This window comes from Agelaius phoeniceus, chromosome 1 (genome assembly GCF_051311805.1).
Source record: "Agelaius phoeniceus isolate bAgePho1 chromosome 1, bAgePho1.hap1, whole genome shotgun sequence".
NCBI lineage: Eukaryota > Metazoa > Chordata > Aves > Passeriformes > Icteridae > Agelaius > Agelaius phoeniceus.
Window position 1 is genome coordinate 120,795,952 of NC_135265.1, and position 15,559 is coordinate 120,811,510.

Sequence of the window (15,559 nt, forward strand, 5' to 3'; positions counted from 1 at the left end):
TCTTTTTCACTTTGGGACTGGACTGTTGAGGTTTACTCCAAATTAGACCTTATCCTGATAACTGAAGGCAGAAATGATCTTCCCTCCTTAAATACTATAAGCATTGATATCTCACTGACAGTACTACAAACCTATGTATTTAAAAACAAAACAAGAAACAAGAACTTAATTCTCAAAAGCAGGCCAAGGGAAAAAAAAGGATGTAGGCAACAGGCAGAATAAAAGCAGTTAGATTGGCAGAAGAGTCAAGATACAGCAAATAGAAAAAAGACGAATATAACAAAAAGCACCAATGTAACCTTGCTCAAAGACTTAGTGAGACCTAGACCTAAATACTAGACTTAAATAGTAGACTTACTAGATTTAAATACTAGACTTAAATAAAAGATTCTTGTATTGTACAAAGAACAATGTGAAGGTGCCAAAAAAGAAGGTCAAAAAAGAGAATGAGCAAGGCACTATCTTGTCAAAACTCATTGTGGCTCCTGTTAGATTTTAGCCTAGAAGTGGAATGAAGCAAGACCCGCTCTCTTTGGAGCAAGCTGACCGCGCGTGCCGCCCAGGAGAGAGAGCAGGGCACGGACGGGGCCGTACCTGCTGCGCCTGGAGCCGGTGCTGCAGCTGGAGGCGCAGCTGGTTGGGCTGGTTCTGCACGATGCCGGCGGGGCGCAGGCCGGGCCGGGGCTGCATGCGCAGGGCGGTGTATCCCGGGCGCTGCCCCATGCCGTGGAAGCCGGGCTCCTGCATGGGCGCGTAGCTGCCCTGCGCCATCTGCGCCTGCGCCGCGTACTGCTGCGAGAACACCGGAGCCTTCTGCTCCAGCAGCATGCTGGACTCCTGGCTCGGGAACGTCTCGGGGTCGACAGCTTGGCTCTGCAGAAACACACCAACAACAGGAACAGTTGGTGGGACACGGCTTTCCAGAGGATTATATGGGACTAATACGGACAGCCTGCGAAAACAACCTTCTAGGATGGGAATGTTTTGAAACAGAAAATTACATTAGCTTTCTTTAGCTCAATATAAAACTTAAAAATAAGCAGAATTGCATATTTGATTATCAAAATATATTCATGGAGACAAATTCCTCCTCTCTCTTTTCTTTGTTATGCTGTTTTTTTCTTTATAAAACCCCATAATCTTTCTTGTGTTCTTTACACAGACATTGCATTACTCTTCTAATGAATAAAAACCTGAAATGACAAATGCTAGATCTAAATGAAGTGATGCTACCATATTTTTGCCATTGAATCTGAAATAAATTCAAAGGTATTACAAATGAATAAGTAGATTTTTATCAGTATCTTTTAACAAAATAATGACTTCAAATAAAGATGCCTGAAACTATTACAGAAGCTAATGTGAACAGACTGCCTAATTCTTTCAGGGCACTTTTGCACTAACTGATTATCCATTAGCATAAATAAACTAACACAATTCTGAATTCAATTCTAGATACTCCCCTAATATTTGCTCTAGCCAGAATAATTTTATAGCTTATTCCACACTGACCTTGAAAATGAAGTTAATCTAAATTTCAGTGCCCTCATGAAAGAAAGTCTTCAAGCTGCTGTACAATGTTTGAAGACTATTTTAAAAAACATGTTTTAAAATGAAGCAGTCCTCTTATCTGCAAGATCCTTTAACTGTTTCCACTGAATTATTAATTAAATAGAAACATATTTACTGCTTAGTTTGAAATAAACCATTATTAATATTTTTGGTGGTGGCATTCCAAAACCTATATAATATAGCATGAAAGTTTCATAGTGCAAAATTGAAGTTCACCAATAAATTCTATCTCCAGCTCTACACCTCACTGACTTCTGTGTTGTACCAAATAGGCTTGGAGATAGCTTTCTCATGTTCAAAGCAGAATTTCATTGGCCCTATTTCATATCTAAAATGCAGAGCTAGTTCACAGCTATGCTCAGGGTGCTGATGAGTGCTGGGAAATGAAATGGGGATTGCAGGTTCCTCTGAGAATATTAAGTCATTGTACAGACATATAATGATTTTGGAAATAAAATTCTAATGCCAGAAATGTTAGGAACTAACTTTTACTCAAAATACTTTCATTTTTACCACTTTTTTTTTTGCACCATATTAGACTGAAACAGGCAAGAAGTACGTGGAAGTCAACAAAAATAACTGTGGGGAAGAATGGATGAAAAAGCAAAGTGCAGCAAGCATGCTCAAAATTTGAAAAAAAAAATTACAGTTTAAGTGCTTGGAATGGAATCAGCTGCCTCAGATAAATCTCATCCCTTAACACACATTAATCAACTAAGGAAAAAACCATGGGTGAATTTATACATCTCAGGTTTGCTAATCCAAAAGCTTGTTGCCCCCATCACACTAAACTCTTGATCCTGCTCCCTTGGCTCCTAGGTCTTCATGCTCTTATTGTCCTCTTTCCTATATTCTGTTGCTGGCCATGATCTTACCTTTTGTCCCCCTACAGCTGTTCCTCTGACCAACATTTTTTTGTTTTGGTCAGTTTAGTTGCATAAAGCAGGTCAGAAGAAGGAGATCTAGGTGAGGGGGGTGGCAGGGGAGAGGAAGAAAGACTAAACCAGGGGCTGAGGGAAAGTTTTCAGGTGACACTGAGCCATTAAATGGACCACTATCCTAGCTTGCAAGAAGTGTTCTCAACTTTTTCAACTCCACCTTGACAATATATTTTAAAAGAGCAATATCTAATATATGCAAAATACCATGTCCAGTATACCTGGCTCACTAGTTCTGGTATTCCTAGAGCCCTGTCGATTTCTTCTAAACCATCAAAATTCCTTAATGCCATGTAAAGCTGATCCAGGAGAGCACCCTCATCACTTGGTGACTCTGATGAAGGATGATTACACAAGAGATCATCTGGTGAGCTGCCAAACGGTTGCCTGTGAAAACATGAACACAGGGTTGGTAAACAGCTGCTAGAAAACATGAAATAATATCAGAGGATTAGTACTCAAACTGAACTAACAAGTAGAGACAGAAATTATTTTAATTGCTGCCAATTTTGGTTAGAAAGTTATCTTGGGTGGAAGTTGTGCTACCCAAAGAAGTAACTAAATGATTAATGCTTGTCAAGACCTTACAAGGGTGGTGTATCTGACAAGCAGGAAAGCCCAATAAAGGTAGCCCTAGTGCTGACTGCATTATACAGGGTCAACAGAGAAACTGAGAAGTCAGTATAGAATATAGTCACTGAAGACAGAAGGATAAATAACTACTAAAAATTTTCAAACTAGTTGTAATTTTGAATGTCTCATGTCAGATCAAGTATACTACCACAAGTAGTACTCATTTCCATAGACTCTCCCCTTAGCTGGTTTTCTGTCAGGCTAAACAAGCCAGAGAGGTCACAGATGGGTCCATGGATTTCTGAGCTCTCAAAAACTGAACATCTGGAAGAGCTGGGCATGCAGGAGAAGGGATAAAAGGACATTCCCCTTTTTGCTTGCAGCAAAACACTGCATCAGCTTACCCCAAATGCACACTTGGGTATCAGTTTATACACTTGGTTATGTGCCTTGGAAAGGCATCAGCAAGAACTTGGGTACTGTCAGGAAGCATGTGATGACTCTATAAATCCTGCTTACCTCACCCCTGAATTTGTATGCGAAGCACACTTGCAGTTACAAAGGCAGAATAAAGGTTTGTTATAAACTCAAAGGACAAAACTTCCTGAGAAACAAACTAAATCTGAAATAACACCTTATCTGCAGCCAAATGACATGTTTTTGTGCTGCAGTTCACACACCTGCCCTGCTTCACGCACGCTACCACAAAACTGCAACAGAAAATAAAAAAGAGCAGAGCATTCTGCAGGCAAGGGCAGCTACAATATGCACATCGTGGAAGAATCCCATCCCAGATAATGACTCAGAGACAACAAAAGCTGTCACCCATGAAGGGAGGAAAAGCACTGTATGTGAACCCTTTCTACATGTCTGTTTAGAAAAAAACAAAGAAACATGTTTGTGTATTTAGTTTCCATAATGAGATATATGGTTGCCATGGAAGTCTAATCTCTATGTCAAAGCTAAGCAGGAGAGCTGCATCATCAGGCTGCACACTGAATGAACTCAGTGTGGCAGGCAGGAAAACTAATAAAAATATATTCTTTTTAATTGGATCCCAGACAGTAAAAAAAAAAATAGGAAGGATGTATGACACACCTTTAAAACATTGCAAAGTATTAATCAAACTCATACTTAAAGAAATTTTTCTAATTCTCATAGATGAAGTTATAAATCAGCAAAAAAGAAAGAGGAAAAAAATTACTTTGATTCAAATTGCTTACAAACTCTAAAGATAACTTCTAAGAAGGGATCTATTATATGGAAAAACAGTTGATGAGGCTAGCAAAAAACCCTCTCTGAAATTGCAAATGAGTCTGAACACACATGATAAAGAAAACGAAAACATTTGTCAAATTCTCTATATTAAGAAATGACAATTACTTACAATTCTCCATTTCTTTTATATACCACAAGGAAAATTTTAATTTTTAATTTAAGAATTAAAAATTAATGTATTAAATTAACTCAATTAATACATGGCAACCATCAGATTATAAAAATAGCCATCTTGGGGATTAATAAAGCAAGAAATGGCAGCATCAACCAATTAATCGTCTCTGGCTGGGGTGTAAATGATCAAAATATTGGTACTTTCAGAAGCAATGCAATGGGGATTTTTTCCATTATCTTCAGCTATAAGGAAATTAACTATATGGAAATAAGGAAATTGTGACAAATGCAAAGGTAAAAAAATGGAAGAATTAACTGCCTGGCTTGCTGACCAGACATGACCCTGTATTTTCTTTTAAGGTGTAGTTTTTTAAGTGAATAATTCAGTTATACAAACCCTTCATTTTGCATATGGATATGCTAACTGAGGGAAACACCAGGAAACATCTCAAAAAGCATGGAATAATACAAAGAAAATGCCAGGTGTATTTATGGGTAATATTATCGGGCATCCCAATGAAAATTAAGAGAATGTAGTCAGAAGATAAACTTTTTTTCAAACATATTGTTTTTCCAAATGTAGCCACCTAATTTTCTCTTCAGTGATCCCTCAATTTACTACTTACACAATTGAAAATATCTTAATATTTTGCACTTGCTTGTCCATTTTGCCTTCCTTAGACATTCCACATACAAACAGTCTCTCTAAAGCAAGCTGCAGACCTTTTGGAGAAGACATGGCTCTTTTTTAAGAAGTGTAAGCTGCTTATAACAGTTGCACCATCACTTAAAAGTCTTGATGATGAATGAAGTTATGAATACACTACATATGAGTTAATGAGCTGTGACCAAACTGCAGTTCTGATTACCTGAGGAGGAGCTAACTTCAGGGAAGAGGCAGCCTTCCTTTCACTTCATCTTTCCTTCCTCCTCTTTTACAGAATTTAGGTCAATTAAAAGAACCCAAACAAAACATAATTAACCATGTCCTACATCACTTAAAATGCTACCCTGCTGCAGGAAGGGACAGATATTATGACTACACAGTCATGGCTAGTACTACTGGCACTCTTCCACATTTAGTGTTAAGTGTAATTGTTAACAACAAGATCAGCAAAATCAGACAGAATCATGCCCACATTAATGCTCCAGAGGTGAAAAATGGTGCAACTATACCTCAAGTGCTGGCAGCATTCACTGTGATACAGAACTTTCAATTCATTCAGCACATTACATGGTAAAGAGAGCATTTATAAATATTACTGGAACACACATACATTTCGTGAGCACAAAATATTACAACAATTAAATTGATTTACATTTGGTGAACGTTCTATGCAGAACTTTCTTTTCATGAGGGGTGTAAATTAAAGGCCTGCAAAATCTCTCTGTGTTCTGATGTGACACCAAGACTCACCTGTTCTGATTACCGAAAGTTGCCTGTTCTATAGGCAAGATGCTGTCTGGCCACGGTGCAGTTTGATTTGGAGGTGCCTGCTGTTGGCTATACTGAGGTCCTCCCATGTTCATTTCCAATTCAGATGGCCCTAATCAAGAAAAAACAACCATATAACTTTTCTGAAGAGAAGCTACTTGCATGTTAGTTCTTTCAATTGAGTTCCTATGTTATGGTAAAAGCAAACTAAAGCATTAAGACTACAGCAATATTACACTTAAAAGCAATATTATTCCTTTGTTAAAATTTGCTTTTAAATTTTGAGAAAGTATGAGTATTCTGAAAGTGGTTCAAAATTATAAAATAGCAGATACAACATCATAGATGCAAAAATGAATAAGACAAGCATAAGAAAAAGACTGTACATAGAGTCAGTATTATAATGCACTTGCTTTAAAAGTGACCAGGATCAATTATCATGCCACAGCATTTGGTCTAAAAAAACTCCACAGTCCTTAGCGAACCAAAGCAACTTCATGTCCTCTTTCTCTGGCCACACAACTGTGGAGCATTTTAGACACCTTCTTTCCCAGGTCCACAGGAAAATTCCACGGTGAAGTATGGCTCTTATCAAATCTCTAAATGAACGGAGGATTTCTTACTTTCCTTTTTTTCTCCTGCTTCATCTTTAACAATCCAGCGTGTGCCAAACTGAACAGCTCCAGGTGTGACTTACCCATATTCATGACCTGAGATGGAAGCATCTGCCTTGGGCCAGGCTGGCTGCTGGGTCTCAGGGGGATGCTGGCTGTGGGGTTGCGGATCATGCCTGCTTGCACGGGCCGGTTCATGGCGCCGGCCGTGGGCGCGCAGCTCACCCTCACCGCGGGGGCCTGGCTGCCCCAGTCTCCAGAGGCCATGGCAGGCCGAGGGGCATTGCCACCAATCATTCCTGTGCAAAAGCCAAACACACTCAGGCACCAGCACATGATCAGAACGGCCTTAACACCACTGCTGCCTGAGGAGCTGCATTTTCAGCAATACCAATGTAGTAGTTTCACTCAGAGCACTCTTTACCACCACAACTGCCCATCCAGATGTGCAAAGCTGCAGAATGATGCCTTACACTGCTTAGTTGAGGGACTGCAGACTGTGATACATCTCACAAGAGGAAGACTCTTTTATCATTGCTGAAATGCTGCTCGGGGTAAGTGTTCCCACATGTGGTCTGCGACAGGTGCTGAGGGTGTGTGGATAGCCTGAACTTCCTTCCTCAGGAAATGAATCACGTTTGCTGATGGGTGTCAGTGCTTTACTTTCCTAGTGCTAAGTGAGAATGGGGACTTGAGTAACAACGTGCTAACACTAAACACACTTACAAATTAGAAGGATTGGGTATCAATTTGTGTTCTGCAAACATCTTTTGGTGACTTCTTTCACTTGGAGCCCAGAGCTTTCAGAGCTTCAGGGCTCACCCAGATAATCTCAGACGAATGTACAGTGCAGGGAAATTACTCACAGGAACTTTCCGATAGATGCTGAAGTTCATTACCGTTATTAGAGGGGAAGTCCTCCCACATCTACTGTAAACAACTGATACGTTTTATTTACACTTGGAATATATAGACTACTACAATGACAGTAGCCAAAAAGCCTCAAGCAAAACCAAACACAAAAATCCCCAAGGCCCAAAGATGGCAGTCACAGTTATACATTTCAATTTTATACCAGTCAAGAGAGTAGATAAAACCCTGATTTCAGGTTGGACTAGTGGTTCAAATTGGTTTTTTCAGTTGCATTATGCAAAATCCCTAAATGAATACTAAAAGCCACACAAACACTTATTACTTATCAGTTCAAATATTTGGTGACATATAACCTGAGAAAAACCCTCTGAAGAGTTTCAGCTGCTGTACAAAATTTGCTTTAGTGTTACATCCTCAGGTTCAGTCCATTTGTGTACATATTCTATCAGATGAAAGATGTGCTGTGCTAGAGCAAGGCAGGGACACAATAATATTCTCTAACTTGTATACATAAGATGAATAAAATTCTCTAACATGTATACAGAACATGAAAGTAAGAGGACACTTGAAAGAATGCAAGTTGATCTCTAAACTGCTTAAATAAAATATTTCAGCCTTTGGCTGCATGTCTCTTTTAATACTGATGCCAACAAAATACACAAATTTGACACCAAATAGCCAGCTGAGAGGATTTACAATGCCCATTTATTTACTCAGAGCTCTTACAGTGGTTGTTGCACACTTGCACAATCTCAGATTATGCACTAGTTGAAATAAATCCATCAACCAGACTTTTCTTGTCAAACAGGCTATATGTTTGTTCCTTATTAGGTGACCATGTCGTTAATTGCAACATCTGATGGTTCTCAAAAAGGAGCTAAGCCTACTAAGTAAAGAATAATTGAGGGAAAAGCCAACATCATAAGGGCAACAGTATTGCCCATGATTTTGTTTTTAAAGACTCATCTCTATAGGTAGGTAAAAAGCAGTGCATAAAAGGCAGGACTAAAAATATGCAGACAGAGAAATTCAAAATAAATATGACAATTCATAACATCCCACAAAACAGACTTCATGGAGAGTAATAATCTGCACTGGTATTAACCCCAGTGTTAAGCTGCACATGCTAGAGCCTGTTACTCGAGTATATTTATAAAAAAAAAATGGAAAATCATCTTACCTGCACTGCTGTTGCCCAAAGTTCCTTGACTTCCTATCATCCCTTCATTCCTGCCCATCAGTCCCGGCTGAGGTATCACTGAGTAGGGGCTACTCGTTCTTATGGGTGGGAAAGTTCCTGCACCTGTTGGGTTCTGCAGTGTTATGTCAAGTGGTAGATTCTGGTTTGGTAATAACCTGCCCAGTTGCCCTGCTCGTGGGTTATTAAAAGCTAGACAGGAGGAGCAAAGGAAAAAAAAGCAAAGTTAAAAGAATGGAAACTTCACTGGGTTAAAAAAAAAAAAAAAAAAAAAAGAACCTAGACACAATTAAAGCTCTTGGGTTCAGCTATTTAATGTTGCATAATTTACTCACTCCATATCTGTCTGAGAAACATCCCTTCTTGACATTTAAATATAAATTTCAAAATGGAACATTCTGACACTAAACACAAACCAGATATGATGTATATTTAAAAAAAACCTTTAAATTATGCTAGTTAACTGACAAAAGAGCCACTACAGCAAAATATACCACTATGTGATGTGCATACTACTGTCAATTAATCTTATACCTAGTAGGTCTGTAATTGCATGCAGATGCCATCCAGAGGCAGATTGTTAGGAATTACCTCAGTTTGGAGAGTTTACCAGCACAAGCTATGCCCCTGAAGAAGTTTTCAAAATTAAGGACAGACTGACTCTATACTGGATCCCACAGCCCTATTTTAACATGTCCCTCTTAATTTTTTGGGTTTTACATTTTTTGTCATTAATAAAAATAAATACTTCTGTGATTCAGCAACAACTATAAACCAGCCCAGAATCAGAGCTGTGCCACCATAATATTCTGGTAAAAAAGAACCATCCTTGATGGTTACTTTATGTAACTACTTCCTTCTGGGGTATGCCTTTAAAATCAGCCTCTGCAAATAAAACAGCAGACTGCCTCAGCAAAGTGAATTTCAGACTGTGACTGGCAAGCATCTGGCTCAGCTGGTCTTTGGGCAATGTTCCAATGCATGAAAGCATCCTCTGTGTGCTCAAGTAGCTCTCAAACATGAATCAAACACTGACCTTGTAGCTTTGATTCCACTTCCAATCATACCCATGAAATACATGCAAGTAAATTAAACATTTTTGTGAAAATATGATTTGCAATACTTTCTGATAGCTTCCCATAGAAGAGGCACTTCTGCATTTTTGTGTTCATCACATTACTGAGAAGTTAAATTAATACTTTCTTATTTTAGACTGAAGTAGTGCTACTTTTGAATCTGAAAACTTAAGATGAGTTTTAGCAAATTTATTAAAATGCACAAAAATATCTCACAACCGAGGTTTCTGGCTTTTATTTTGTAAAACCAGACTACAGGAACACGTATTTTTTCAATGTAAGTTCTCTGCCAGGTGTATTTGCTTATATGTGTGTACAGAAAATACATCACATACACCTAACTTCTAAACATGAGATTTAAGTTTTGTCTTGTCTGCCTGTTCAACTAAGCAAACAAAACTTACTTATGAAGCAAAAATTACTTTCTCAAGATTAGGGGTATCACAAAGTCTAAGGACTGAAGCAAAATTGAACTTCAGTGACAATTTCAGAACAGTTTGCTCCAGAAGTTTGACACATCACATAGATAAATGAGTTATTTTATGTGTAGATTTGCCAGCATCAACTAATATTACAAAAAGGAATTCTGGAAATGCAGCACAAAACAACAACACAGCTGATGAGCTCTGCTGGTGCTTAGATCACATCACCTCCTGCTTATTCTACTCTTTGTCAGGATGGGACTGAAGGAGGCTCCCTAACCCCCATATAACAATTTGGCAGATCTAGCAGCTTTTCTATTTTTCAACAGGCAAAAGTATTTGTCTGTTGAAAATAAATGCAATTCATTATAACCTGTAAAATTAAAGTTGGTTATTTAATCAGAAAAAAAACAACCATAAAAACCCCAAATTGCTTTTGGAATTGTATATGATTTGACATTTATTCTACATTGGTTTTTTGTGAGCAATATGAGAGACCCCTCATTTTTTCTGTGGACCTGTTTTCTGCGTGCTCTTCTACTGAACAGAAGGCACAAATTCCTAAGGGAATCAGGCACAGACACAAGAGTAAGCTGGGGGAAAATATTTTAGGGTTTTAATTTAGATGGCAAACAGGATGCTGCTTTTACAGAACTGATGCTAACCATGAAGCCACTCTCATTTACAGTCATACTGTTACTGTACTGCCAGTAGCTTTAAAAGCAGATTTAAAGCTAGGCTACCCCTAGAAAGCCAAAAGGCTGGAAGGACAAACAGACCTTACTTCAGGAAGAATATGCTGAAGACTTCACATGCACAGAGATTGCCTTCTGAGCTTTTGAGGTGCTGCTGTTAGTACCTCTATACTCACAAAAGCAAGTACATTAAACCCAAGCATCTTTGAGCAACATGGATAAGAAGTGATAACTTAAGAATCTGAAGTGGCCTTAATACGAATTTACACACTAATATTCATTGATAGAATATTAGTATTTATCTAAACATTTCTAAGTAATTTGAGTGAATTTGAAAGTGGCTCTTTTTATTATTAGAATGACTAAAAATATTATCTAAACCCTATGTTTTATAAGAAAAAAACACAGAGCATATCTAACGAAGTAAACAGATGCAGCCATCCTAGCCAACAGGAGCAAAAAATGAAGCAGTGGTTTTTTATGCTATTTCATTCAACATTAGTACTTGATAAGACTCTTGTCTTGCTTGCTTTCCAGTATGTTATGATGGCAAACCAATGTTTCAATGCTGGTTTGTAAGCCGATTAATAAGGTTAAGGAAAGCCGTCAGCTGGAAGTGACTCAACTAAAAGCCACAATCTCAAATTAAAGTTGGCCATTCTTAATCTTCTGTCCTTCTATTAATCTTGTGGTTTTAGAAGAAGACTCCCCTTCATGCTTAGAAAAGCTGCCAGGAAGGAACGACCTGCATCGCAAGAAGATGCACGCGCTCTCCGTGCCAAAGCCCTCCCAACAGCAGTGTCACCTGTCACTGCAGGGGGGCATGTTTGATTTGAGGGTATCCCTGAACACCTCTCTGGGGACACAGACTTCCAGGCTGTGTGAGCTAGACACGGCTCCCGTGTGCCTGGAGCTGCGAGGACCGCAGGTGGCGCTCTGTCACCACACAACACTGCCCAGGACCGGGAGCTGCCCAGCTCCTCCCCGGCTGACCCTGACCGGGGGCACCACGACCCCGCACTGCGCTATCCCCAGCCCGGTGTAGGCGTGTGGAGGCCGGGGGCACTCACTGCTCTGTGAAATCCTCATTGCTGGTTTCTGGGTGGCCACTGCCGCGCTGGGGCTGCTGTCACTGGTGAGCTGCATGAGGTCATTGATGATGGCTTGCTTGTCCACCGAGCCCGCTGGCACGCCTGGGCGGCTGTCTGGGAAAAGCTGTGGTAACTGGCTGTTCTGCAGGTCATCCAGAATCTCTTCCAGGTTATCCAGCTCACTGCCTGGCTGCAACAAAGAACACACAAACCCCAGTACAGGTCGCTGCTCGCCTGCTGTTGGCCAAGCTGGGCAGCCCCCAGTGTCACCCGAGCGGCCTCCGATGTGTCTGGCAACAGGCCTGATGTGGAGGAAGCTCACAAACCTGTTGGAAGGGGACTGGGCAGGCTTCCCAGGGCTTTTCCCTTGCTTCTGGGGAGCCCAGAGTGGCACTGGCATCCTTAAAATCCCCGCTGGGGATGTATGATTCCATTGATTCCATACCTTGGGCAGCAGGGGGATTCCTGCCTGTGCACTCTGTGATCAGTGCTGACAGCAGGGATCACAGGAGAGCCAGGAGTGCTGAAGATGGGGGTACATGTAGGTATGACTGCTATTTATTTCAGCACAGTTGTATTTCTAGTCTCTTTATGACTTGATTAAAAGCATACAATCAGAAAGTTACTTTATGGCTATATCAATTCCCCATATGCCTTTTCTTTGTTATATTCCAAACCTGAGCACTGAATAACTCTACATAGGTTAACTGGCAAGATATATACATAGGATTGGGAATTTATTATACTCCCAACTTTCCAAATCATTGGAAATAACTTCTCTAGAATATGACAAGAGAAATCTACATCTACATATGAATTTACATTTAAATTCAGTAGAAAATTAATGAAATAAAGATGGGAGAAAAATTAAGTTCACCTTACACTAACATAATTACTTGCTGTTTTTCTTATATATATTGATTTTCTCTGGTATTCTCTTTTGTCAGCTTCTCTGTCTAAAACCTCTTAGAATTAAAATAATTTTCTGACTGAAATGTGGAAATCATTGCAACTATATTCTCCAATCCTAAACTCGTGATAAGGGTAAGACTTGGATAATAATTAAGAACAGGGTGTCCAGTTTCAGTTTACTACCATCTTGAGCAGTAAATATATCATAGCAGTATTTATAACAAATATTCATAACAGTATTTATAACAAGTATCTACTCAAAATCAGTGTCTTCATTAGGAAATGTGCAATGACAGAGGAGAGGTAGAGTGGGCAGCCACCCATGAAGGATGGGGAACTGAGAAATAACACCACAGACATGCAGAACTGAAATACAATTCTTCCTGGGCTTTTTTTTTGTCCTTCCCCATATCATGAGCTTCTTACTGAGAGCAAACTTAGGCCAAAGATCACAGGATACTGTAGAAATACCTGAGATGGCTTTAAATACCTACTGAGGTTCTCACAGGCTAGCTAGGAAGCACTGTGCATTAGTCTGTACAGAACCCCTGCCACCACATCTAGCCTGCTCCTGGGAAGTCCAGCTATTTATTCAAAGGTAGCTAAAATGCCCCAAGGTTACACTGCTAAGTGCTTTTTTTGGGTGACAGACTGCAAATAATCATGGTGCTATTTTTTATTATTTCTGCATCATGTCCTAGTCATATAAATTGTAGTATATGGTGCAAAAGAGGAGGGAATTCACTCCATTAAAAGGCAGCATGTGGTTGATCTAGAGGCTGGTGTTATTGGCAAAATGGTAGGCAATCAGAGAATCAGAGGACTGGAAGAAATTTAAAGCCTCCAGGCAAAATCAGTGTATGCCATTCCCTATGGAAGTTCATACAGTTGCTTGTTAAAGACATCCAGAGACAGAAAATCCACAGCTTCCCTGGAGAATTGGTTTAGGCACTCTGCCATCCTTGCTACTCTTGTATTTCTTTTATCAGTCTCAATGCAAAATCTCTCACACAAATATTTAGACCCTTCCTTTCAATCATATTTTGAATCTGGAGAACATACTGTGCCACCCTTTCTTACTTTTTCTGTATTTGAAAACATATGCCCTTTTGTGTTTTAAGCTGAAATGAACAAACAATCTCAACTTCTGAATTTTCTTCAGCAAATAACCTGTTTTCTAGGCCTCTCATTACTCTTGTTGCTCTTGTGGATTGCTTTCAGCTGGTCCACACTTATGCTGAAGCCATGTCCAAGACAGGACTTAAAATGAAGCCTTATAGCTGCTGAGTAAAGCAGAAAATTTCCTCTACACATAGTATGCTTAGATGGCATATTCCAGAAAAGCATGTGATTCTTTTAATTACATGACATTTACTGTTTCTCACTCATCTTTTCATCACTATGATCTCTAGAACAGCTCTGAAAAACTCCTATTTAGTCACTTCTCCCCTCATATTAAAAAAAAAACAAAACCAAAACTGAGACATTATTCTTGACTAATGATAATAAATTCACCCTGCATGTTCTAATATTTTCTATCTGTATCTCTTCATTGCAGCTGAATCTGAACTGCGTCCTCCAGGGTGTTTGCAGACGCATTCAAGTGCCACACTCAGCTTTACCAAGCTCCATTGTCACATCAGGTCATTTGGGTTAACTAAAACACTGAGCAGCTCTAGATGCTGCATGAGTCCTGCAGCATCTCCATTTTGACAGTGAATCCTTCAATAACCACTGTGTGTGAAGGGATTTCCAAACAGCTTCCTCACCACTCACAGCAGTTTCATCTTGACCATGCACCTCTACCCTGCTATAAGGAAAAGGGCCTTACTCAAATCTAAACACCTTGACACACTATTTCTTTTATGCCAACAATTCTGCTACCTTCTTGCTGAAGAAAAAGAGGTTGGCTGGTCCAAGATTACCTGTTCCTGACAAATCCCTCTGATGAGGATCCCACTGCTTTTCCAGGCAATTACAAGCAGCTGGGTGGACCCAGCACATCAGTAGAAAAGGCTGAGCCAGGAGGAATCAAAAGTGATTATATGAAGCCTAAATCACTGCAGGGACAGGTGATAAGCAGATTCAAAAAGGTGCTCCAAGAGACAGCCATGAGTGATGTTTATAGGAGCTGCAGTTTGAGCGATGGGAGATCTGCTACAAGAAGACCGCAAGAGCCAGGAGAAGAGACTGATACAGAGCATCATAAATTATAGAAGGATGATTCAGTACTCTTTGGGGGAATTAAGACATATGGCCTTCATTACGTGGATCTGAGACAACAGCAAAGGGAAGTTTTATATGTTGCAGGGGGGGTTTTTTGGTTGGTTTTATGTGGGATTTTGTGTCATCTTTTCTTTTAGCATTCTGGCTACTGCAATTCTTTGTTCAAACACTAGATATATATATATATATATATATATATAAACAACCTCAAAACCAAACCTAAAAAAACACCAATGAAGAACATATTGATCCAAATGTGTCAGAAAACTGCACTCCCTAAGATGTTTCTAATTCCTCTCAGAAGTGGCAAAGAAAGGGCAAATACAACAGATGTATTATAACAACCCAAATACATAACCTTCTCCTTTTTTGCTGAATAATCAATATTAAATACTTAAACTTTATTTTTTATAAGGATTCTCCACTGCTACAAAAATTCCAAGAGATTTGGAATTAACACAAATTTATGATGTTAGCCTAAGTCTTTCCAGACTCACCATCAAATGGAACCGTATGTGCAGAAACTAGCATTAAAATATTTA

At 39.5% G+C, this 15,559-nt stretch overlaps 1 protein-coding gene across 5 annotated transcripts in view; it reads right to left on the reverse strand.

Annotated features, from left to right (window-relative positions):
- Positions 1-15,559, reverse strand: part of NCOA2 (nuclear receptor coactivator 2) — a 188,226-nt gene that overhangs the window by 16,405 nt on the left and 156,262 nt on the right. For all 5 annotated transcript variants that reach the window (XM_077186425.1, XM_077186430.1, XM_054636477.2 and 2 more), the window contains 6 exons: positions 11,859-12,069; positions 8,578-8,787; positions 6,608-6,823; positions 5,893-6,022; positions 2,732-2,897; positions 595-873 (listed from right to left, as the gene is read on the reverse strand). In XM_077186425.1, the coding sequence (XP_077042540.1) occupies positions 595-873; positions 2,732-2,897; positions 5,893-6,022; positions 6,608-6,823; positions 8,578-8,787; positions 11,859-12,069 (1,212 nt within the window). The remainder of the gene's footprint in view (positions 1-594; positions 874-2,731; positions 2,898-5,892; positions 6,023-6,607; positions 6,824-8,577; positions 8,788-11,858; positions 12,070-15,559) is intronic.